Source organism: Moschus berezovskii, chromosome 16 (assembly GCF_049115385.1).
Source record: "Moschus berezovskii isolate FMDL1 chromosome 16, NW_MosBer_1.0, whole genome shotgun sequence".
NCBI classification, from domain to species: Eukaryota; Metazoa; Chordata; class Mammalia; order Artiodactyla; family Moschidae; genus Moschus; species Moschus berezovskii.
The window spans coordinates 69,326,301-69,350,452 of NC_142475.1; the positions used below are offsets into that span (position 1 = coordinate 69,326,301).

Genomic DNA, 24,152 nt, shown 5'->3' on the forward strand with positions numbered 1-24,152 from the left:
AGTTCTGAGTATCTGCTGGTCACTGGGCTATTTGTATTGGGTATTTTCATGGGTCCTGTTGAGTGAGAGAGTTTATATACAGAAGTCTCCTCACATTTGTCTCTGTGTATCAGACTATACGAACTCATATAAAACCATCTTAAACTTGTTAAATACTTGACTTTTTGGAGTTCTTTCACTTCAACTATTTTACTTGGTCTTGCAACAATTTGGAAGGTAAACAGAGAAGACATGAAAACAGAGTCATAGATTAGCCATATCATTCTCATCTCACTTGGTCACAGGGCTAGTTTGTGAGTGCTTAATTAGAACCAGGTTCTTAAATTTCAAACCTGGGCCCTTTGTACTTAATTATGTTGATTAAAAAATAATTCCAGTAACACGCGAGTTAGAGTAGAGTTTTAATTATGTCAGAACTGTCAGAGCTATAACACCAATTCTCACTTACAATGTATATTTAACTTTGGGGCATAGAATAAGAAACAAAGAAAAAAGGAAATGGCATTTCATGCAATATTATGTAAAAACATAACAAGATCTTGAAAAATCCAACTTTACATTAAGAACTAAGGAAGATCTGGAAAAAGTAAACATTTGCTGCTTACTGTTTTAGAAATAGCATAGGGCTTCTACCACCTGATGAATATAAGAATCAAGTAAATGCAGAGATGACCTCTGAGCATAGATGTTCAACATGGGCAGTATTTCTGGTCACTGGCATGGCTGAAAATGGGATAAGTGATATACCTTTAAATTTAAATTAGAGAATTTAGAATTCTGTCCTTTACCTCATGTGTTTCTTTTTCTTAGTGTGGCTAATCTAAGCCTATTGGACAAAAAATATTTTAACTTAAAATTGTCAGACACATTGTTTGGGGCTGTTTTGTGCCCAGAATGATTTTTTGGGGATCATTTACAACATTTCACAAGGCTGAAGTTCTGTTTTTGTTTTTATGCCCATCTAAAAGTACACAGAAAACTTCTTTCTTCCTGGTTTTGTTAGTTTTCAGTAAGTGATAATTTGTAATCTTTCAAAACTATACTTTAATGTGATTTGTCTTTACCTAATAATTTTTTCCTGCCTCTTGAAATATTTCTGTGGCCATATTGTATATGACAGGAAAAATCTCTACACACACAAGAAATTCTTCCTAAATTCTCATGTATGTTTTGCTGATGATATTTAAAGGCAGATGTTAACACTGCATTTAGTTAAATAGATGAAAAGTGGCTTTGGTTTCAGAATACAACTTTAGTCTATAAGGACTGAGGTCTGGCTCATATAAAGGGAAGGCTCAAAAAGCCTGTCCAGTGCCACAGTCTTACCTCAGGCAAGGAGCATAAAACAACTCTTCAGGCCTTTATTCATCAAAATGGAATGTGTGTTTCCATTAGGAATTCTACTCAAAGAGTGAATCTGCATACTGAGAAAATTATGTAGCAGTCATCTTTCCTTAACCTAAAGATAAAATACAAATGTGGAAAAGTTCACAGCATTTCATGTCCCCTCCCCTCCCCCAACAAGACCACCTGGAGACATGGCTGAACCAAGAGAAGGTATTGTGGACCCTCAATGGGCTCAATATTAAGAGTCTGTACAATAACTTCGAGGTTCTTCTCTGATTAGCTGTGTTTTCTCATTTGCATTTGTGGGTTGGAGAACAACTGGAAAGTCCATATCTAAAAATAAACAAAGAAAACCAATAAGCACCCTCTTAGCATGCTATGTTTCCTTTAACGGGGGCAAGTGGTAGATATTTTTGTTGAAGTGATGATTGGCAAGCCAATTCAATTGCTAAAATATTAGGATCCTCCCTTTTAAAGGCCTTCAAAAGGGAGGATTTATAGTCTTTATTCTTCATTTAAGTTATTTCAGTTATAAAATTTTAAAACCAAAGCACTAAACGCAACTTTCACCTCAAGGCAATTTTCTAAAACCAATAAACTTAAGCTTTAGTTTTTACCATTTTGTGGGTATGAGGACAGGGCCACCACCCATGTCTTATAGACTACATGTTAAGTCTGCATGAAAAGTACCTCCTAGAGTTGTGCAGTGGACAACTGCAAATATGGCCCTGGTTGGGATAGAGGTCAAAACCCAGAGCTTGCTTAGGTGAGGAGTCTAATAGGAAGTTGTCCACAAAAGTAAAAGTGAACTGTTACTTGCTCAGTTGTGTCCGACTCTGCGACCCCATGGACTGTAGCTCACCAGGCTCCTCTGTCCGTGGGATTTTCCAGGCAAGAATACTGGAGTGGGTTGCCATTTCCTACTCCAGGGGATCTTTCCAACCCAGGGATCAAATCCAGGTCTCTTGCATTGGCAGGTGGATTCTTTACCTTCTGGGCCAACAGGGAAGCCACAAGTCCACAAAAAGCTAGTACCCTGAATGATAATGTGGTGTCTAAATCACCATACTCCTAAATCTGCAAGGAAATGTGCTGGTCTTGAGTTTTTGTGAAGCAGGGAAGAGCCTTTTTAAACATTTTTATTGGCAAGTCAATGAGCACACAATTTGGCAGGCCAAATTTATAATACTTATGGTGTTCCAAGAAACCTCAAGCTGAAAATTTAGTTTAAAATGGTCCAGTGCAAAAGCACTGAGCAGAAGTAGATGACCCCAACCTTCAACCCAAGGCTTAAAGAGTCCCCCACAAATTGCAAGAAATAAACTCATAGTTAAAACAGGTAGGAGAGATAAGGAGAAAGAGAAGGAGAGAGACTGAGAGAAGGGGGTGAATATGAGTGGAAGTTAAAAATAGAAACAGTGAACATTGGGTAAGGGCCGGTAGAAACAACAAAAGGCTAAATCAGACCCCAAAAGGCTTCAAATCCTGCAGTGACACTTCAAACTCATACAGTGTTGTATGTCAAGTAAACATCTCAATAAGACTGAGATTCAAAAAGGAAAATGATCACAAATGATTTAAGATAGGAGTTACCTCTGAAGAGGGACAGCAAGCAAAGAACTTAAAGGTAATGGCAATAATCAGGTTGTAATATTTGCTTGTATATGCTGGATAAGTAGAAACAATAACAGATAAAATAGTTAAGTGAATTACCCCCAAAATCTCTACCAGTAACTAACAGAGTTGGGGCTTGAAATGGGACTGTCTAATTCAAAGCCCTTTCCTATCTTAGCCATAACAGTGTACTGTTTTGAGGGAGCTGGCATAAAGGCTGATGATCAACTTTCCCATTTCCCCACACTTGTGAATATTGATGCTTTGTGGTATCCTCTGCTCCTTGCCTCATGGGTGAATTTGCAGCAAACAAAGAACCTTTTCCTTTTCTGAAGAAAGGGTGTTTAGCTTCTTTCTGTAGTCAACTCTTGGTATACCCCTCTCCTCTCCTACAGATATTTTTTAATTGAAGTGAGATCCACATAACATAAAAGTAACCATTTTAATGTGAACAAGTTAGTACATTCATAATATACTACATATAATTCTCTGCTTCTATCTAGTTGCAAAACAGTTCCCCCAAAGGAAACCCAGTACATATTAGGTTCCTCCTCTCCCCCACCCCCCAACCCAGGCCCTGGCAACCACCAATATGCTTTCTGCCTCTATGACTTTACCTATCTGGATATTTCATGTAGATGGAGTTATGCTGTATTTGTCCTTTTGTGTCTGGCTTCTTTCACTTAGCATAATGTTTCCGGGTTCATTCATCCTATAGTATTTTTCAGTACTTCATTCCTTTCTAAGGTTGAATAATATTTCACCTCCGGGTTCGATCCCTGGGTTGGGAAGATCCCCTGGAAAAGGGAATGGCTACCCACTCCAGTAGTCTTGCCTGGAGAATTCCATGGACAGAGGAGCCTGGTGGGCTACAGTTCATGGGGTCGCAAAGAGTCGGACATGACTGAGCGACTGATACCACCTTTTTGCTTTTCTTCCCCAGAACCTTCTGGGTTTTCTCTCAACTTCCTCTCCCCTCTTCCTAGTTAAATCCTACGGCTCTTGCTCTTGTCTAGCAAACTTTCCAGGATTCCAGCTGTTTTCTGCTTATCACATTTTGCTTTGATAGTATGAGTCCTTTTCTGAATGTAGCCCAGTTTGGGGTTATTTGCAAATATGATCTCTGCATAACTTCTACTTCATTCTATTTCCTGATAAAAACTATGCAATAGAACAGCCTAATATGACTATCCCCGCCTTGCCCAGCATCTAGAGCTCCATTTACACTTTTGTCCACAGGATACAGAGAGATTGTGTGCCAAACGCTGTGCCAGTATCAGGATTCCTTCCTTCTGGGACTTCCTTGGTGGTCCAGTAGCTAAGAACCCATCTTCCATTGCAGGGGATGCGGGAAACTAAGATCCCATATGCCTGGGGGCAACTAAGCCTGTGTGCTGCAACTGCAAGAAACACAGCCAAATAAATAGATTTTTTAAATAAAATACTTAAAAAAAAAAAGGATTCTTCTTTTCTAGGATTCTCCATCCCCATAATCTCCTACCCCTAACTCCTCCTCCTTATTAAAGTTTTCAGCTTTATGTGTCACTCCCTCTGGGAAGCAGTCCTCATCTGTATCCGGTCCTCACCTGAATCCGTGTTCACTGTCACAGCCCCCGTGCTTCTCCTCTGGCAGACTTACTGTACCTCTAAGTTAACTAGCTTGTTGTGTGATTATTTACTATTTGTCTTCCCATCTCCTCTGCTAGACTGTCAGGTCTAAGACTGCAGGGACGGCATCTTTCTTTGCTCTGCTGCTGCTGCTAAGTCGCTTCAGTCGTGTCCGACTCTGTGTGACCCCAGAGACAGCAGCCCACCAGGCTCCCCGTGTCCCTGGGATTCTCCAGGCAAGAACACTGGAGTGTGTTGCCATTTCCTTCTCCAATGTGTGAAAGTGAAAAGTGAAAGTGAAGTTGCTCAGTTGTGTCTGACTCTTAGCGATCCCATGGACTGCAGCCTACCAGGCTCTTCCGCCCATGGGATTTTCCAGGCAAAGTCCTGGAGTGGGTTGCCATTGCCTTCTCCTTCTTTGCTCTGCTGCTGCTGCTGCTGCTGCTAAGTCACTTCAGTTGTGTCCGACTCTGTGTGACCCCATAGACCGAAGCCCACCAGGCTCCCCCGTCCCTGGGATTCTCCAGGCAAGAACACTGGAGTGGGTTGCCATTTCCTTCTCCAATGTGTGAAAGTGAAAAGTGAAAGTGAAGTCTCTCAGTCGTGTCCAACCCTTAGGGACCCCACGGACTGCAGCCTACCAAGCTCCTTCTTTGCTCTAGCCCCTAGCAAAAAGTGCGCAATAAATGTTTGTGGTTGAAAGACTATCGTGATAAACCTGTCGAGTAAATTTGCTCACTGAACCTTAGCAGGCAAACTTTGAAGAAACCTTGGGTCCACTTTGAACTGCTTCTAGGGCAGTATTCTGAGCTGACTCATTTGTCCTGCTCCCCAGGCCCAGGCCTCAGTGATGCTTACTTGATATTTTCATATAGAAAGTGAAAGTGTCAGCTGCTCAGTCGTGTCCTACTCTTTGCAACCCTGCGGACAATACTCAGCCAGGCTCCTCTGTTCATGGGATTCTCCAGGCAAGAACTGGAGTGGGTAGCTATTTCCTCTCCAGAGGATCTTCCTGACCCAGGGATCGAACCTGGGTCTTCCTCGTTGCAGGCAGAGTCTTTATCAGCAAAGGGCTTTGGACTAGTTACCACAGTTATTTTCCATAAATTATTTTTAGAAATCAGATCCTTTGGATTGGGGGATGGTTAGGAAGGGGATTGAGTAGGATTGGTGAAGAGAAAGGATGAATTTAATCTCTTCCTTGGTGCCCTTTTACTGGGCAGTAAAGTGCAATAAATGCTGAATAGTAAATGTAATAAATGTCTCAATTTCTTGGCAGAGGGTGAGTCTAATTACAAGCCATATGGCCTCTTCAGCTCAGTGGCTGTGAATTTATTTGGGCTTCATCCAGGTGACTGGCAGGAGCAGCTAAGCAATCCACAGATTTTTCTCTGCACTGACTCTCACGTTTTTAGATCCAAGGTCAGCACACTATAACATTTTCTCCCTTAAATACCGTATTCCCTTGCCTTCAAAAAAAAATAGGGAAATTATGACTCCACAAGGAAATTTTAGGGCTTTAATTAGTCATTTGCGGACCAGTGCTTGAGGAAAAAACCAAAAACTGAATTTATCTTTTGTATTTTTGGTTCTCTTTGCCAGGGTATCCAGCGAAGCTAGGTTTCCATTTATGCTCTTGTTTCTATACCTCCTTCCTCTTTTCTTTCCTTCCTTCCTCTCTCTCTGTCTCTGTCTGTCTGCCTGTCTCTCTCTCACACACACACAGGCCTAGGGAAAGGTTTTCTGTCTCAGGATAGTCTCTGCAGCCCTCTTGGCTGGTAGAATTTTGACTTCATTGTATCCTTCATCTAACAGAGGACAACAGGGTCTAGATGAGCTTGTTTACATATAGTGCTCAAAATTTCACAAAGTAGAACTTCTAATTTGTGATATCGATTACCTTTATCTTTCAAGCTTTAAATTTTCCAAGACAAAAGGGAGGGGTGGGCAACCCAAGATACTGTCTGTCTTCTCTTTGCTCCTAGTTGATTAATAAGAATAATAGAATTCCCCTGTGTTCCTAGAAACCCACTGGGATTTTATTTTTATTTTGAGAAAGAGAAGGGAATCAGTCTACAAGTTCTAAAGTTTGCAGAGACTATTGAAGGTGCCACTGTTTTGAACTTCCTTCATTTCTTAAGGGTAGAAGCTGGCTTACACCTTTTTGCGTGGATGAAACAGACACAATAACCCAAGTAAATCTCTCCTCTTTACTAGAAAATGCCACCCTATACCACTACTCTTGACCAGAAACTGTGGGGTATGTTTGTGTGGTTTGTAGCAATTCTGTGTATAATTACTGCTAGCCATACTGGCATAGAAGTGGCCTTAGAGATAACTTCTGTAACTCAACATCCCAATTTAAATGCTTAAGAGACTTGAAGATCCACACCAGACACGGTGTCACACTCTATGAATGTGTCCAGTGTACTCTGATCCTGGAAGCATTGGATGATGGAGGGGCAACAGGGTTTCAAATGTGTATTCAAACTTGGTCTGTAGAAAAATTCTTCCAAATTTTACATCTTATGAATGAAATAAGTTGGATAGGAGTTTTCTTAAATTTGACAACATCCCTAAAGTTAGACAACATTATCAATAATGAGATGTAAAATTGAAATTTTTCTAATCTACCAATAATAAAAAACAAATTTTGAACAGACATGCTAGAGGAAAGAATTATTTTTCTATTGCCCCTACAGTAAATGATATTAATGAAACTGCTATTAAATAAAGAGGCAATGAAAGAAGATGTACCCAGAAAGTATAGCAGGGAGTATTATAAATGTGTCTCAGGCAGTTACTTAAACTATTGCTATTTTTCAAAATTTGTGACATTTAAGATGTTTATGAGTTTTTAAGTCTTGCAAATTTTTTTTGTTATTTCTTTTTTTCATGATAAATATTTGCTTTCAGATCTAATTTGTAATTTTATGATTTTTTTTCTCCAAAAGGACTGTACAGATTGTGTTAAGTTTCTGGCCCTCAGAAACCTAGAATAATTGTGTATTAAAATACTTCAGAATAAGACAGAGCCTTTCCTTTTGGTTAAGGCTTATAGTAACACAGTCAAATGGGTTCATGATTTACTTAGTCTATAATCTGACTTTTGCAATGGAATTGGTAGCTCTGGAGTGTCAGAACTGAGGAGTGTGTGAGTGGCACAAAAATTCATCACCAACAACTCTGTAGGAAGGAAACCTGGGTGGAATTTGGCACTGAGGATGTGTTTCTGTTCCAGAAAGGAAATCTTCTACAGAGAAGGTCTGCTGAAATGACTGGGTGGAGCTTTTGTCTAATTTAAAATGGAAAGACTCTGTGGCTCTTCAGAGAAGAGTGAAACACTGGATTTGTGATATCTAGATTTAATTCACCCAGTTTTGGTTTCCACGCTATAAAGGAAAAGATAAGGATGACACACTGGCTGACATTGACAATGTTCTCCTGTGTCACTGCTCCTTTCTGTTCTCTGCCAGTGATGGACTGGGTTGATGGATATTATAGGAGATCCCAGTGACCCCTGACATGACCTAATGTCAGTTTTCAGATCTTTTCAGTTGCTCAGTCATATCCGAATCTTTGCAACCCCATGGACTGCAGCACGCCAGTCTTCCCTGTCCATCACCAACTCCCAGAGCTTACTCAAATTCATGTCCATTGAGTCACTGATGCCATCCAACCATCTCATTCTCTGTCGTCCCCTTCTCCTCCTGTCTTCAATCTTCCACAGCATCATGGTCTTTTCCAGTGAGTCAGTTCTTTGCATCAGGTAGCCAAAATATTGGAGTTTCAGCTTCAGCGGCAATACTTCCAGTGCATATTCAGGACTGACTTCCTTTAGGATGGACTGGTTGGATCTCCATGCAGTCCAAGGGACACTCAAGAGTCTTTTCCAACACTACAGTTCAAAACCATTAATTCTTTGGCACTCAGCTTTCTTTATGGTCCAACTCTCACATCCATACCTGGCTACTGGAAAAACCATAGCTTTAACTACACGGACCTTTGTTAGCAAAGTAATGTCTCTGCTTTTTAATATGCTATCTAGGTTGGTCATAGCTTTTCTTCCAAGGAGCAAGCATCTTTTAATTTCATGGCTGCAGTCACCATCTGCAGTGATTTTGGAGCCCAAAAAATAAAGTCTGTCACTGTTTCCATTGTTTCCCCATCTATTTGCCATAAAGTGATGGGACCAGATGCCATGATCTTTGTTTTCTGAATGTTGAGCTTCAAGCCAACCTTTTCACTCTCCTCTTTCACTTTCATCAAGAGGCTTTTTAGTTCCTCTTTGCTTGCCATTACGGTGGTGTCATCTGCATATCTGAGGTTATTGATATTTCGCCCAGCTTTGTTGATTCTAGTTTGTTCTTCATCCAGCCCAGCATTTCACATGATGTACTCTGTATATAAGTTAAATAAGCAGCATGACAATATACAGCCTTGACATACTCCTTTTCCTATTTGGAACCAGTCTGTTGTACCATGTCCAGTTCTGACTGTTGCTTCCTGACCTGCATACAGGTTTCTCAAGAGGCAGGTCAGGTGGTCTGGTATTCCCATCTCTTCACAGTTTGTTGTGATCCACACAGTCAAAGGCTTTGGCATAGTCAATAAAACAGAAGTAGATGTTTTCTGGAATTCTCTTGCTTTTTCGATGATCTAACAGATATTGGAAATTTGATCTCTGGTTCCTCTGCCTTTTCTAAATCTAGCTTGAAAATCTGGAAGTTCTCATACTGTTGAAGCCTGGCTTGAAGAATTTTGAGCATTACTTTGCTAGCGTGTGAGATGAGTGCAATTGTGTGGTAGTTTGAGCATTCTTTGGCATTGTCTTTCTTTGGGATTGCAATGAAAACTGACTTTTTCCAGTGCTGTGGCCACTGTTGAGTTTTCCAAACTTGCTGGCATATTGAGTGCAGCACTTTCACAGCATCATCTTTTAGGATTTTGAAATAACTCAACTGGAATTCCATCACCTCCACTAGCTTTGTTCATAGTGATGCTTCCTAAGGCCCACTTGACTTCACACTCAAGGATGTCTGGCTCTAGATGAGTGATCCCACCATCGTGGTTATCTGGGTCATGAAGATCTTTTTTGTATAGTTCTTCTGTGTATTCTTGCCACCTCTTCTTAATATCTTCTGCTTCTGTTAGGTCCATACCATTTCTGTCCTTTATTGTGCCCATCTTAGCATGAAATGTTCCCTTGGTATCTCTAATTTTCTTGAAGAGGTCTCTAGTCTTTCTCATTCTATTGATTTCCTCTATTTCTTTGCATTGATCACTGAGGAAGGCTTTCTTATCTCTCCTTGCTATTCTTTGGAACTCTGCATTCAAATGGGTATACCTTTCCTTTTCTCCTTTGCCTTTAGCTTCTCTTCTTTTCTCAGCTATCTTTAAGGCCTCCTCAGACAACCACTTTGCCTTTTTGCATTTCTTTTTCTTGGGGATGGTCTTGATCACTGCCTCCTGTACAATGTCATGAACCTCTGTCCACAGTTCTTCAGGCATTCTGTCTATCAGACCTAATCCCTTGAGTCTATTTTCACTTCCACATTATAATCATAAGGGATTAGATTTAGGTCATACCTGAACGGTCCAATGGTTTTCCCTACTTTCTTCAATTTAAGTCTGAATTTTGCAATAAGGAGTTCATGATCTGAGCCACAGTCCGCTCTCGGTCTTGTTTTTGCTGGCTGTATAGAACTTGTCCATCTTTGGCTACAAAGAATATAATCATTCTGATTTCAGTATTGTCCGTCTAGTGATGTCCATGTGTAGAGTCTTCTCTTGTTGTTGTTGGAAGAGGGTGTTTGCTATGCCCAATGTATTTTCCTGACAAAACTCTGTTAGCCTTTGCCGTGCTTCGTTTTGTACTCCAAGGCCAAATTTGCCTGTTACTCCAGTTATCTCTTGACTTCCTACTTTTGCATTCCAGTCCCCTATGATGAAAAGGACATCTTTTTTGGGCAGTAGTTCTAGAAGGTCTTGTAGGTCTTCATAGAACTGTTCAACTTCAGCTTCTTCAGCCTTGCTGGTCGGGGCATAGATTTGGATTACTGTGATATTGAATGGTTTGCCTTGGAAACAAATAGAGATCATTCTGTCGTTTTTGAGACTGCATCCAAGTACTGCATTTCGGACTCTTTTTCTGACTATGATGGCTAATCTATTTCTTCTAAGGGATTCTTGCCCAAAGTAGTAGATATAATGGTCACCTGAGTTAAATTCACCCATTCCAGTTCATTTTAGTTTGCTGATTCCTAAAATGTTGATGTTCACTCTTGCCATCTCCTGTTTGACCACTTCCAATTTGCCTTGATTCATGGACCTAACATTCCAGGTTCCTATGCAACATTGTTCTTTACAGCATCGGAATTTACTTTCATCACTGGTCACATCCACAACTGGGTGTTTTTGTTTTAGCTCCATCTCTTCTTTCTTTCCAGAGTTATTTCTCCACTGTTCTCCAGTAGCATATTGGGTATCTACTGACCTGGGGACTTCATCATTCAGTGTCCTATCTTTTTGCCTTTTCATACTGTTCATGGAGTTCTCAAGGCAAGAATAGGGAAGTGGTTTGCCATTCCCTTCTCCAATGGACCACGTTTTGTCAGAACTCTCCACCATGACCCATCCATCTTGGGTGGCCCTACATGGCATGGCTTATAGTTTCTTTGAGTTAGACAAGGCTGTGGTCCATTTGATCAGTTTGGTTAGTTTTCCATGATTATGGTTTTCATTCTGTTGGCCCTCTGATGGATAAGAAGCTTATGGAAACTTCCTGATGGGAGAGACTGACTGTGGGGGAAAGTGGGTCTTGTTCTGATGGGTGGGGTCATGCTCAGTAATTCTTTAATCTAATTTTCTGTTGATAGGCAGGGCTGAATGTCAGTTTATCTCCCTCCAAAGAACAGATGTGAAAAATGTGTTGGTCTCATCATCTTCATACCCATCGAGGATCTTAGTTCCCTAACCAGGCAATAAACCTGTGTCCCATGCACTGGGAGCATGGAGTCTTAACCACTGGACCAGCAAGGAAGTGCACTGGGCTCATCATTCTTAAGCAGGTTATGCCAAAGTCCGCGGCTCTTTCCTGAAGAAGAGTTTACACATATATATTTCTGTTTAACCTATTCATGAGTAATATAGCTTGCTTGCTCTTTTTTGGTATGTGTGCCCCATTAAATATGTGTCCTTTTGTATCCCAAATTAAGCAAAAGAAAGTTGTAATTGTATTTCACCATGGGCCTACAATTTGGCCGCAGGGGCAGTAATAAAAAATGGTAGGAGCAAACCCCATCTGCCACACTGGCCACCCACTGTGCCCCATAGGAAGGAGTCACAGCTGGCATAGACGTGCCTTCTGATATCCCAGCCCTGAAATGGTCTGAGACCAAGCCATGTTCACATGACTCCTTTAAGTTGGAGTCCTCACTCAGTCACTCAGTCATGTCCAACTCTTCGCAACCCCATGGACTGTAGCCTACACCATGCTCCTCCATCCTTGGGATTTTCCAGTCAAGAGTACTAGAGTGGGTTGCCATTTCAGGGTGGGTAGCATCATATAAGGCAATGGCAAGCCACTCCAATACTCTTGCCTAGAAAACCCCATGGATGGAGGAGCCTGGTAGGCTGCAGTCCGTGGGGTCGCTAAGGGTCGGACACGACTGAGAGACTTCACTTTTCACTTTCACACATTGGAGAAGGAAATGGCAACCCACTCCAGTGTTCTTGCCTGGAGAATCCCAGGGACAGCGGAGCCTGGTTGGCTACCGTCTATGGGGTCACACAGAGTCGGACACGACTGAAGTGACTTAGCAGCAGCAGCAGCAGCATCATATATGATAGGGAATTAAAAGAACCTCGAAACCTTTAAACAGTCTCTGCTCTGTCTCATGTCATGGAATTTGTGCTTCATAGTCATCAAAAGAACCACTTCACAGAAGCGCATCCTGCATCACTGTCTGAGTACTTACTCAGTTGCTTCAGTCATGTCTGATTCTTTGCAACCCCATGGACTGTAGCCTGCCAGGCTCTTCTGTCCATGGAATTCTCCAGGCAAGAATACTGGAGTGGGTTGCCATGCCCTCATCCAGGGATCACTGCCTGAATTATCAAGTAATTCTTTTATTTCCAGGCTTCTCTGTGACTTAGTGGTAAAGCCTGTTACCTAGAATAATGATTCATTCTGCAGGAGAAAATGACAGTGGCATTATGGCTGCAAGACAGAGAGGACAATGGCAGGTTTGACTCCAGTTTGTTTAAAACAAAAACATTTCCATGAGAGTATGGAGTATTCCTGATGTTGTGAATTCTATGAGATTTTACCTTTCTTTACATTTTTTTGTTCAGTGAGTGCACTTGAAGAATCAAGGAATATACCGTGGCCATGCATACACAGTGATAAACACACGGAGGTAGTTTAGCAAACAGCCCCATTTGTAGGATGACATGCTTGATGCTAGCATGGTTCGAAGCTAGCTCTGAATGTGTGGATACGAAGAGAGCCGAATTTCCAGGGAAGGCTACCGTCCACCGGTTTTACCCAAATGCATTTGCAAAGTAACCAAAAAGAAGAAAAGTCAAGGGTTGCTGACTTCTCTTGATGTCCATTCCCTTCTATTTGAATAGAGATCCTAATATAATAGGGCTCAGCGGTAAAGGATCTACCTGTGACACAGGAGATATGGGTTTGACCCCCTGGGTCAGGAAGATACCTTGGAGGAGAGCATGGCAACCCACTCCAGTATTCCTGCTTGGAGAATCCCATGGACAGAGGAGCCTGGTGGCCTATAGTCCAAGCCAGACATGACTGAGCACAGCATGCACCTAAACTAACAGACTGAAGTGTTTTTCCTGGGATAAATATCTACCTTGGCTGTCCTACCCCTGGGATTCCCACCCAACCTCCCTGGATCCATGGTTCACTCTCATAATGTGACTATGGACCTTTGCTTTGTGATCAGCATATCTCATGACTTCTTTCAGTGTCATTTTGTGCTTTTTTTCTGAGACTGGTAAAGATAAATTCCTTTTATCTTCCTCAAAACAGGCACCAAAGGAAAAAGTCTGTGGGATTCTTCCCCCGGTTTGGTTGTTTCATCTCTCTCACTTTGGCAATGACCATCACCATGGGACCTGGTGCCTGGCCAGGCATGTGAAGGGACACCCACTACTCTATCTCATCTCACTCCACCTTTTGCTATGTCTGTCTTGATCTGCTCCTCAAGATCCTCTGGAGACACATAGAAGTCCTCTTCTGGCATCGATGACTTAGCCCAACAGCGTCCACAGCAGCAGTTGCAACAACAGCATAGACAGCAACAAAAATAGCAGCCGGTCAAGAGGCCAATGATGACAAACAGAGTCTAGAGGAAAGACAGGCAAAGAAAAACAGGAGTGAGGGGTACAGGGGTATAGGAGATCCAAGAAATCAAGTGTTTTGCCCACGTACCTCCAAAGACCTGGAGGCATCACAGTTTTCATCCCACAAACTGCACATTCACCCTCATTCCTTATTCCGTGGAGGACTATCTTTTCTGTTTCCTTGGAAACAAATTTCTCATAAAGTTTTGCCTAACGAGCCAGGAACAAGTGACTTGCAGTCAAAGTCACGAGGTATGACATTTTCTTCTTTATTGTTAAGTCACGGTGATCATTATTAAGAGCAGAGCAAACAAAACAAACCAGAAAACATACCCTCTACAGGTCAGATGAGCTGACCACGGGCACTCACTCTCACCAAAGAAGAGCCATGGATAGCCAGCCCTGCCGCCACCTTATTCTCTCAGTCACCGAGTCCTGCAGTCTCTCTCCTCGGTATCTTTGTCCTGTGCCGCCCCACCCTCCCCCAACCCCATCATCTGTATCCTGAGTCGTAGGGCTTTAGAATGGAGCCCCTTATCCTGAAAGGCTACCCACTCCAGCATTCTGGCCTGGAGAATTCCATGGACTGTATAGTCCATGGGGTTGCAAAAAGTCGGAAACAACTGAGTGACTTTCACTTTCCCTTATCTCTTCTCTGGACACTTCAGTAGCCTCAAAACTGACCTACCTGTGGCCACTCTTGCCTCTAACCCAGCCTACACATCGCTGCCGGAGTTTTCTGACATGCGTGTTCTCGTGAACCCATGCAGCAATTCTTCTTGCCTTTTAGAATAAGCTGGAGCTCCTTATTAGTGGTCATCTGGCCTCTCCCAACGCTGCCTCCCCTGCACCAGCATGGCTCCCCTCCTGCTGTATTTGCCATAGCTCTGCTTTCCCTGTGGACTCATCTGCCTGGACATCCCCTGCTCCAACCCCTAGTCATCTAACAGATACCCACTCCGTGTGTAAGTTTATCTCAGCGATCCTCTCCGTCATCTTTCTGGAAAGCCCACCTCCCCCAGAACAATTCCCCCTGGAAAAGGGCATGGCCAACCAGTCCAGTATTCTTGCCTTTAGAATCCTGTGGACAGAGGAGCCTGGTGGGCTATATCCATGGGGTTCAAAGAGTCGGACATGACCGAAGTGACTTAGCACTCATGCACCAGAACAATTACTCCCTCCTTTGTGCCCCAACCATACTCATACAAATGACCACCGTAGGCTTGTTTTGTTGACAAGACAAAACTTTTCAGTTATTCTGAAAAGTTTAAGACAGTGGTCAGTTTATAATTCTGTCTCAGACCATGAGCCTCTTGAAGGCTAGAACTATATGTTAGTCATCTTTCAATCCCTCCTCTACCTCAGGGTTTAGTATTTGGCGTGTGGTAGACAAGAAATACCTACTGAATGAATGTATTGATTGATTATTGATTAGTAGATAAAAAAATGATTTTTTTCCTTCTAGTGCACAACAAATCCTAGTGGGATTTCCCCACAAGCATATAAAAAGTTTCCTCACTAAGTTCACCATAGTTAAAGATTAAAAGATTACACTCTGCTCATCTAATCTGCAGTGAAAACAAGGCCATCTTTGTTAACTGAGCAAAATAAGTTTACGATTGTATTAAAAATATGTTATTTGAAATCAGAAGTGATTTTATACACCCTCACACCTACAGTTTTTTTTTGCTGTGGATTCTCTGCATTTTCATAGAGTTGTAAATTTCTTAAATTAGTCTGAAAAGTACAAAAAACTTCCTTCTCACCAACAGCCTCTAAGACCCTCCTGTGCTGTGTTCTGGAGCTGTTTCCCCAACATGCTACCCCTTTCTTTACCTACTGTTGTCCTTTTTTGCTTTTCCTATTCCGTTCCCCAATTTTTTCTCCTTTCTGAAAATTTCTTTTAATAGCTGTTCTGTTCTTTAGTTATTCCAGCTGGATTGCTTGCCTATTTCAGAAATAACCTTGCCTTATCCTCACAGAGCTTAGTGTAGTATAAGATACAAGCAGGTGTTCATTGTTTTTAAAATACACATTTTCAAATTGGTACACTGATTCATACATGTAGTGCATACTTAAAACATGATCATCGTGTGCTGGGGCACTCTAATGGATACTATGCAATGAGGCTTTGGCACAAGCAGAAGGGAAGGTAAAATTTTTTGTAGCCTTATTTTTAAAGAACCACATCAGGAATTATTTTATGTATATCTCTTACACTGTTCTTCCCAAGTGGTGCTAGTAGTAAAGAATCTGCTTGCCAAGGCAGGAGACATAAGTGATGGGGGTTCAGTCCCTGGGTTGGGGAGATACCCTGGAGGGGGAAATGGTAACCCATTCTAGTATTCTTGCCTGGAGAATCCCATGGACAGAGGGGCCTGGAGAACTTCAGTCCATGGGGTTGCAAAAGGTTGGACAAGACTGAGGCAACTTAGCACACGTATCTCTTATACTACTTACAGCTTCTGCTTAACTCTATGACTTTTGATCAATTTTGTCAACTTCCTGGACAATGAAATTGATTCTCCTTTTTATCCAGGTAGGCTCCAATATGCAATCAGGTACTAGTGTGTAATTATCTAGAACTCTGGACATATCTTCCCATGGACATTATGTCATATCTGGAGGTTAGGTTCCCAGGTAAGCCCACAAAAACCTGTATTTTACATAAACGTTCAATCTATCATCATAAATGACAATATTTACATTCTCATTCCAAGTTCCACAGAAATTTGTCTCCCTCCCAAGTCCTCAACAGTAAAGAAAGGGGGTTTCAGTGGGAACCCCACTTATCCCCAAGAAAAGGAATTCTGAGGACTGTAGAAGGCAGAGGAGGCTTTAGGCTGCAGACTTGCTCTCCCCATGAAAGTGAAAGTGTTAGTCATTCAGTCGTGTCTGACTCTTCGCGATCCCATGGACTATAGCCTATCAGGCCCCTCTGTCCATGGGATTCTCCAGGCAAGGACACTGGAGTGGGTTGCCATGCCCTTCTCCAGGGGACCTTCCTGACCCAGAGATCAAACCCAGGTATCTTGCACTGCAGGCAGATTCTTTACTGTCTGAGCCACCAGGGATATCCTCTCTCATCCTGCATATGTACAACCACTCAATTTAGCAAGATTTACTTTTGTGGAAGAAGGTGGCAATTAGGATACTACTGAACATGACTCCTGACTCTGGAGATCTGCAGTTTCCTAAATTATTTGTTACAACTCATGTGAATTGAGTTGTAACATGTGATTTCATGTTACATGGGAGTTCATGTGATTTCATAAGATGTATGAACTGTAAACTTACTACATGTACATGAACTGTCCAAAAAAAGATGCCAATGGACTATATGTATGATTCAAATGTAAATATACTGTAATCAGAAGATAAGGATATGAATATTCGTGTGTGTGTGTGCTCAGTTGTGTCTGACTCTTTGTGGCCCCGTGGACTGTAGCGCACCAGGCTCCTCTGTCCATGGGATTCTCCAGGCAAGAATACTGGGGTAGTGGGTTGCCACTTCCTACTCCAGAGGATCTTCCTGACCCAGGGATCGGACCTAGGGATCAAACCCAGGTCTCCTCTGGCTCCTGCACTGACAGGCAGATTCTTTACCACTAGCGCCACTTGGGAAGCCTTGAATACTCGAAAACAAATATGAAATTATCATCAAACATGCCTATATGAGGCATTCCTAGAGAATCACACTACTGTCAAAAGTCAATTCTGATTGCACTGAGTCCTAACAATGCTGCCTTTCTCTTGGCTAGATATCCTTTTTCTCCTTCTCTCTTCCTCTCTGTCTCTCCAACTCAGTGTCCTCCACTACTTAATTCTCACCTTTCCCCTTCATTTCCTTCTCTACTACCCCACATCAGGCTTCACATGAACCTATGACATAATTTCCATGCATTCTCCCTAGCCTTGTGTTCACTGATGTAGCCTGTGCTATAGATAGGAAAGTACATAGCTAAATTTGTCCCATAATAATTTTTAAACAGTTGTCACACTAATTAATTATTTTTGGTTTTTAGCAATGAGTCAGTTCTTAGTCATTATGGGAGTAGGGAGGGCAGTCAGAATTAACCTGAAGCTTCAACTTCAAACATAATTAATGTCTAGAAGTATTTTAAGTCATGCTGTATTTTATAATCATTTGGTAAGCTAAAGCAAAAACGATCCTTAAATATCATAACAGCTTTCAGTCAAAGTGATAGCTCTTTTATTAATAAGAGTTTAGTAATATACTAAGGTTAGGCTTTCTTTAAGATGGAGTCTAAAAGAGTGAATAATATCATGACCTTTCAGGAAATTTTTTTCAAGGGAAACAAAAAATCCAATTCACCTTTGCCCACCAGCTTGACAGCATGAAGTAGGTATTAACGTTTTCATCTCCAAATTGCTCGGCCACATAGAGTCCCAGTGATCCGTACTTGTCATAAATGTTTCTTTTTGACATGTCAGTAAGAATTGTGTGGGCATTGTTGATTTCCTTAAACTTTTCAGCAGCCCCTGGATCATCTGGATTCTTGTCTGGATGATGTTTTAAGGCCAATTTTCTTTTAAAATTAAAAAGAAGTGAGGAAAAGTGTTATTCAACAGGAATTACAATGACATTCGAGAAGGGCATTATTCGTTTGTCCATCTTTTATACATGTAAATACCATGACATGGTAAATTTCACAATAATATTGATTTAAGCAAGGTTTTGTTGTCAACTCGTGTTTCTAACGTATAGGCTCAACAGTACTGTTTTCCCCTTCACATCCTCAAAGGAATTCTCCATAGCTGCATAGTTGTTGAGTCTGAGAGATTTTGCTATTGGCAAATATGTGACGTTTATTTTTGCCTGGAAGCTTATGTGTATTCCACCTCAACATGCGGAGGCCTCTAAGACTTCCAGCAATAGGACCAGTTTACACCACAATTTCGTTTAGAACCGCAAGACTTTTCCAGAATTAACAAAATGTCACACCACATATTCTAAAAGTTAAACTCAGCTATCAAAAAAAGAGATCTTACTCTGCCCAATGTCATGTGGCAGGCTGCACAGTAGGGGAGTTTGGGGGAGGATGGCTACATGTTTATGTATGGCTGAGTCCCTTCATTGTTCACCTGAAACTATTCACAGCATTGTTAATCAGCTGTATACACCTCAATACAAAATGAGTTTTTTTAAAAAAAAAAAGATCTCTCATTTATACACCCTTGAATAAATTTTATGACCTATTCACAATTTTTTCACAAAGCCTAACTCCCTTTTGTTTTTATAGACAAACACTGTGACTTACCTTGTATTCAAATGTGTATTTGACCTCTTTTCAAAGAGGTCTTCCCACTTGAAATAATCTGTAGAAGTTTTCTTGTGAGTCCAAGGCCTTCTCTCCTCTGTGGATCATCAGGCAATTCCAGAAGGGTATGAATATATGTTGTGTTGCCATGTGTGTGTATTGTGCAGAGGGGAGTGGTTTGTGAGTATTCTTTATTCTTCAGTTATAATGAAGTATTAAAAGTGTAAAATGATGTAAGAACTGAGCTATGATGATCAGGCTCTGGCTGGGGACTCTTTCCCCCCTCCCTCCACAGACAGATTTAAATTGATAAAAGCCTTGTTCAATATTGAGTTTGTAGTGTTTTTTCCTCTACAAAATCAATTGTATGACTCTCTATGGAAATTCCACGTGACTTACTCTCCCTATTCTACCCATAATATTTAATAGGTATATGTAGGAATGCACCTTAAGTTTTTGTTTATTCTATCAGTGTAGATTGAATTGTTTCACTTCAATGCATTAATAAAAGGCATAAGTAGAGAAAAAAAAAATAAAGTGTATCTTATAAACCAATCTATACAATAAACTGAAAAAAAGCCCACCTATTTTAGGAAGTAAAGCATTGCTGGTTAGGAAGTAGGTGAATGAATAAGCAATTTAGCATCAGTATGCTTAAAAAGCACCAAAGTGTTTAAAAACATAAATCATGGTGTATAATAAATTCTAACTCTGAACTCAGAATAAACAAGAAGAATAAAACAATGATGCGTGCATTTGTGCTAAGTCGCTTCAGTCATGTTCAACTCTTCGTGACCCTATAGTTCATTTTAAGTATGTTTCACCAAACACACTTCATCCTTATTTTTTGAGAGATGTTTGGAGAGAGAGAGAGAGAAGTCGCTCAGTCGTGTCCAACTCTTTGCGACCCCATGGACTGTAGCCTACCAGACTTCTCTGTCCATGGGATTCTCCAGGCAAGAATACTGGAGTGGGTTACCATTTCCTTCTCCAGGGGATCTTCCTGACCCAGGGATCGAACCCGGGTCTCCCGCATTGGAGGCAGATGCTTTAACCTCTGAGCCACCAGGGAAGCTGGAGACATTTTCCTATGTGCAGAATTTATGATAAAATCTTCTGCTAATAGCATAAAAATGCCAATTTTGTCATTTAAAAAAAATTATAATGTTTACTACATGCCAGCACTATTGTAAGCATGTTATAAATAATAATTCATTAATCTTCACCACAGTTCTATGAGATTAATATTATAATAATCCCATTTTACAGTAAGGAAATTTAGCCACTGAGATGAGAGGCTAAGTAACTTGCCCAGCGTCATGTTTTTGTTGTTTAGTCCCTAAGTCCTGTCCAACTATTTTGCATCCCCATGAGCTGTCCACGGGATTTTTCAGGCAAGAATACTGGAGTAGGTTGCCATTTCCTTCAGCAGGCAATCTTCCTGACCCAGGGATTGAACCTGCAGCTCCTGCATTGCAGACAGGTTCTTTACTCCTGAGCCACCAGGGAAGCCCAGCATCATACAGCTAATAATTAGAGCCAGGCTTTGAACACAGGCAATCTAACCCCGAGCACTGTGTTGCCTCCCACATATTCTTAAATTTAAAAAGTAAGACATAGAAAATGTTAATAAGACATTGCAAGTACTTTGGTGTTTGGTCTGGGTGATATGGGAAGCCCTTGGAGTGTTTTGAGAAGAAAAGTGGTTATGATCCGAATTTAAGTTTAGAAGAATCACTCAAGTCTTGGAGAGGACAAATGCAAAAGCAGGAGACTCTTTCAGGGGAAGTTCATGGTGGTTTGGACCAGTGTGGTAGTGGATTAGTTAGAAGTGGTCGGATGCTGGATACACCTTGGGGGCTAGCTGATGGATTGGGTGTGGGATGTGAAAGAAAAGAAGAATCAAGGATAGCATCGAAGTTTCAGCTCAGGTAACTGGCAATTTGGAGTTACTATTTTAAAAGTTGGCAAGAGATTTTTTTTTCAGTAGTAGGAAATGGTTTGCTAGGATTCAGAGTTCCATTTGAACACCTCTGAGATGCCTGTTGGACTTCCAAGTATAATGGAGTACAGATATATAAGCCTGGAGTTCAAATGAGAATTACTCTGGGGGATGTACATTTGGGAGTTCTCAGCAGGTAGATGGTATTTAGAGCCATGAAACTGGAAAAGATTCCCAAGAGAGTTGGATCCAAGATAAGTCCAAGGGCTGAGTTTTAGGAAGGAAGAAACACAAAAGAGAAGAAGAAAGAAAGACCAATGGTACAGAAGGGAAAATTTGGAGAATATGGGATCTTGGGATCCAAGTGAACAAAGTACTTCAAGGAAGAGAGTGGTCACTTGTGTCAAGTACCACTGACAGGTCATGTGCAATGACGACTGTGATTGCTGGATTTAGTGATATAGAGATCTTTGGTGACCTTGACATGTGCGCACACATACACACGTTATACATGTACACATGCACATCTGACTGCACATGCACACAGACTGTTGTAAATCTGCCTTTTATAGGGAAAATATAGCAGAAAAATAAAGAGAGAAATGGAAGGTTATAACCACACTTAACTGGGATTCTAGGTGATTCTTTCTTTTTGTAATTAAAAAATCATACATACTACTTATGTAGTTTCTTTCCCTAAGCATTTTTAAGCTCCAGCTAAAAAATTTTGTGCTCTTTTAATAGTTAAGAGTTTAGAGTTTGCTCTCTTAAATGACCCACTACCAAATTAGAGTAGAGAGGGAGAAAGGAAGAAAGAAGTCCTCCAACTTCAATAATACAACAATCATTATCAAAAAGCCTCAAGTGGGTTCTTGAAGCACATTCATTTTAATGGGTCAGTATTCCTGGAATTCTCACTCCATGCCCTGGAACACAACTGCAGCATTTCCCCCTACCAGTTCCCGAGATCATGTCCAGGACAACCAAATGCAAAGGCTATTATTTCTGCCTGAAAAGAAAAAAAAAAAAAAAAAAAAACCTGGAAAATGTCTCTTTATATAATACTTCTTATTTCTAGGGTTCAGTTGTAGATGGATGGCCCACTGCCCAAGACTTAGCCAGTGGAGCCTATCATTTTAAGCTGCTTGGATCTTTGTCAGCTTACAAGGGCAGAGGCACACAACCATTTATCACATTCCTCTAACAATGAAGTTGGCAAATTCAGAGGCTGGAGCACTTCCATCTGTAACAAATCCAATTCTTTGTCATCAGCAGCATTTTGACTCCTCTTAGCAGATGCTCTTGGCTCCGAGGAATCCTCAGAAAGTATGGCTAACAGAGGCAGCTACCAAAGTCACACAACTGCTCACACAATTGCCAAAGTCACACAGGCAAGTTAATCGATCAATGACTCACCTCCTTGTCCATACATCAGGAAAACACATCTGGAATTTAGGGTAAAAAGAGGGATGCTTGAAGTACATTTAAATATGAAGTGAAGTGAAGTAAAAGTCACTCAGTCGTGTGGACTCTTTGTCATACCATGGACTGTACAGTCCACAGAATTTTCCAGGCCAGAATACTGGAGTGGATAGGCATTCCCTTCTCCAGGGGATCTTCCCAACCCAGATATCAAACTCAGGTCTTCCACGTTTTAGGCAGATTCTTTACCAGCTGAGTTACCAGGGAAGCCAACATTGCCTATTCACTTTAAAGATCTTTCTTGTAATTTTTCATTTTATACTTAAAGCTGATAATAATGTTCAATCAGAATGTGTGCCTTTAATTCCAAATCTTTGTATACTCTTAATCACTGTTAATCTGATATGGCTATAACTAATATTACTGATTACTGATATATATATATATATAAATAATACTGATATGTGTGTGTGTGTGTGTGTGTATATACATACATATATAACTGTGGTGTTGGAGAAAACTGATGAGAGACCTTTGGACTGCAAGGATATCAAGCCAGTCAGTCCTAAAGGAAATCAACCCTGAATATTCATTGGAAGGACTGATGCTGAAACTAAAACTCCAATACTTTGGCCACCTGATGTGAAGAGCTGACTCACTGGAAGAGACCCTGATGCTGGGAAAGATTGAGGGCAGGAGGAGAAGGGACAACAGAGGATGAGATAGTTGGATGGCATCACTGCCTCAATGGACATGAGTTTGAGCAAACTCTGGGAGATAAAGGACAGGGAAGCCTGGCGTGCTGCAGTCCATGTGGTCACAAAGAACTGGACATAACTTAGCGACTGAGTAATAGCTAATATTAAAAATAGCATCAATACCTGTACTTTCTACTTCAAAATCCAATAACAGCTTTCAACTGAAAAGCATAATGAATTCAGTGAGTGGCAGATAAGATCAATATGGATTTATAGTTGTAATTACCAAAGGCTCCTAAGATCTACCTATTTTGAGGCAGTGGAATAATTCTAAGAATTGTAGTACCCAATTCTCTTCCTTACACCATATACCACTCTGGTGAGATCTACTTACTACTCTCTACCAGCCTGTTTTGTTTTTTTTTTTTTTAATTTATTGACATGTAGGTGATTTACATGGAGAAGGAAATGGCAACCCACTCCAGTGTTCTTGCCTGGAGAATCCAGGCAAGGGGGAGCCTGGTGGGCTGCCTTCTGTGGGGTCGCACAGAGTCGGACATGACTGAAGAGACTCAGCAGGAGCAGCAGCAGCAGCAGGTGATTTACAAAGTTGTGTTAGTTTCAGGTGTACAGCAAATTCAGTTATATCCAAACATATATTCATTATTTTTTAGATTCTTTTCTCATATAGGTTATCACAGAATACTGAGTAGAGTTCTTTGTACTATAAAATAGGTCCTTCCTGGTTATCTGTCTTATATATAGCAGTGAAGTGAAGTCGCTCAGTCGTGTGACCTCTTGGACTGTAGCCTACCACATTCCTCTGTCCATGGAGTTTTCCAGGCAAGAGTACTGAAGTGGATTGCCATC

The 24,152-nt window shown here is 41.1% G+C and overlaps 1 protein-coding gene across 2 annotated transcripts in view; it reads right to left on the reverse strand.

Annotated features, from left to right (window-relative positions):
* Positions 1-439: 439 nt before the first annotated feature.
* Positions 440-24,152, reverse strand: part of DNAJC5B (DnaJ heat shock protein family (Hsp40) member C5 beta) — a 136,410-nt gene continuing 112,697 nt past the window's right edge. For both annotated transcript variants that reach the window (XM_055431904.2, XM_055431905.2), the window contains exons 5-7: positions 18,275-18,488; positions 13,769-13,940; positions 440-1,680 (exon numbers count right to left, since the gene is read on the reverse strand). In XM_055431904.2, the coding sequence (XP_055287879.1) occupies positions 1,586-1,680; positions 13,769-13,940; positions 18,275-18,488 (481 nt within the window). In that variant the 3' untranslated portion in view covers positions 440-1,585. The remainder of the gene's footprint in view (positions 1,681-13,768; positions 13,941-18,274; positions 18,489-24,152) is intronic.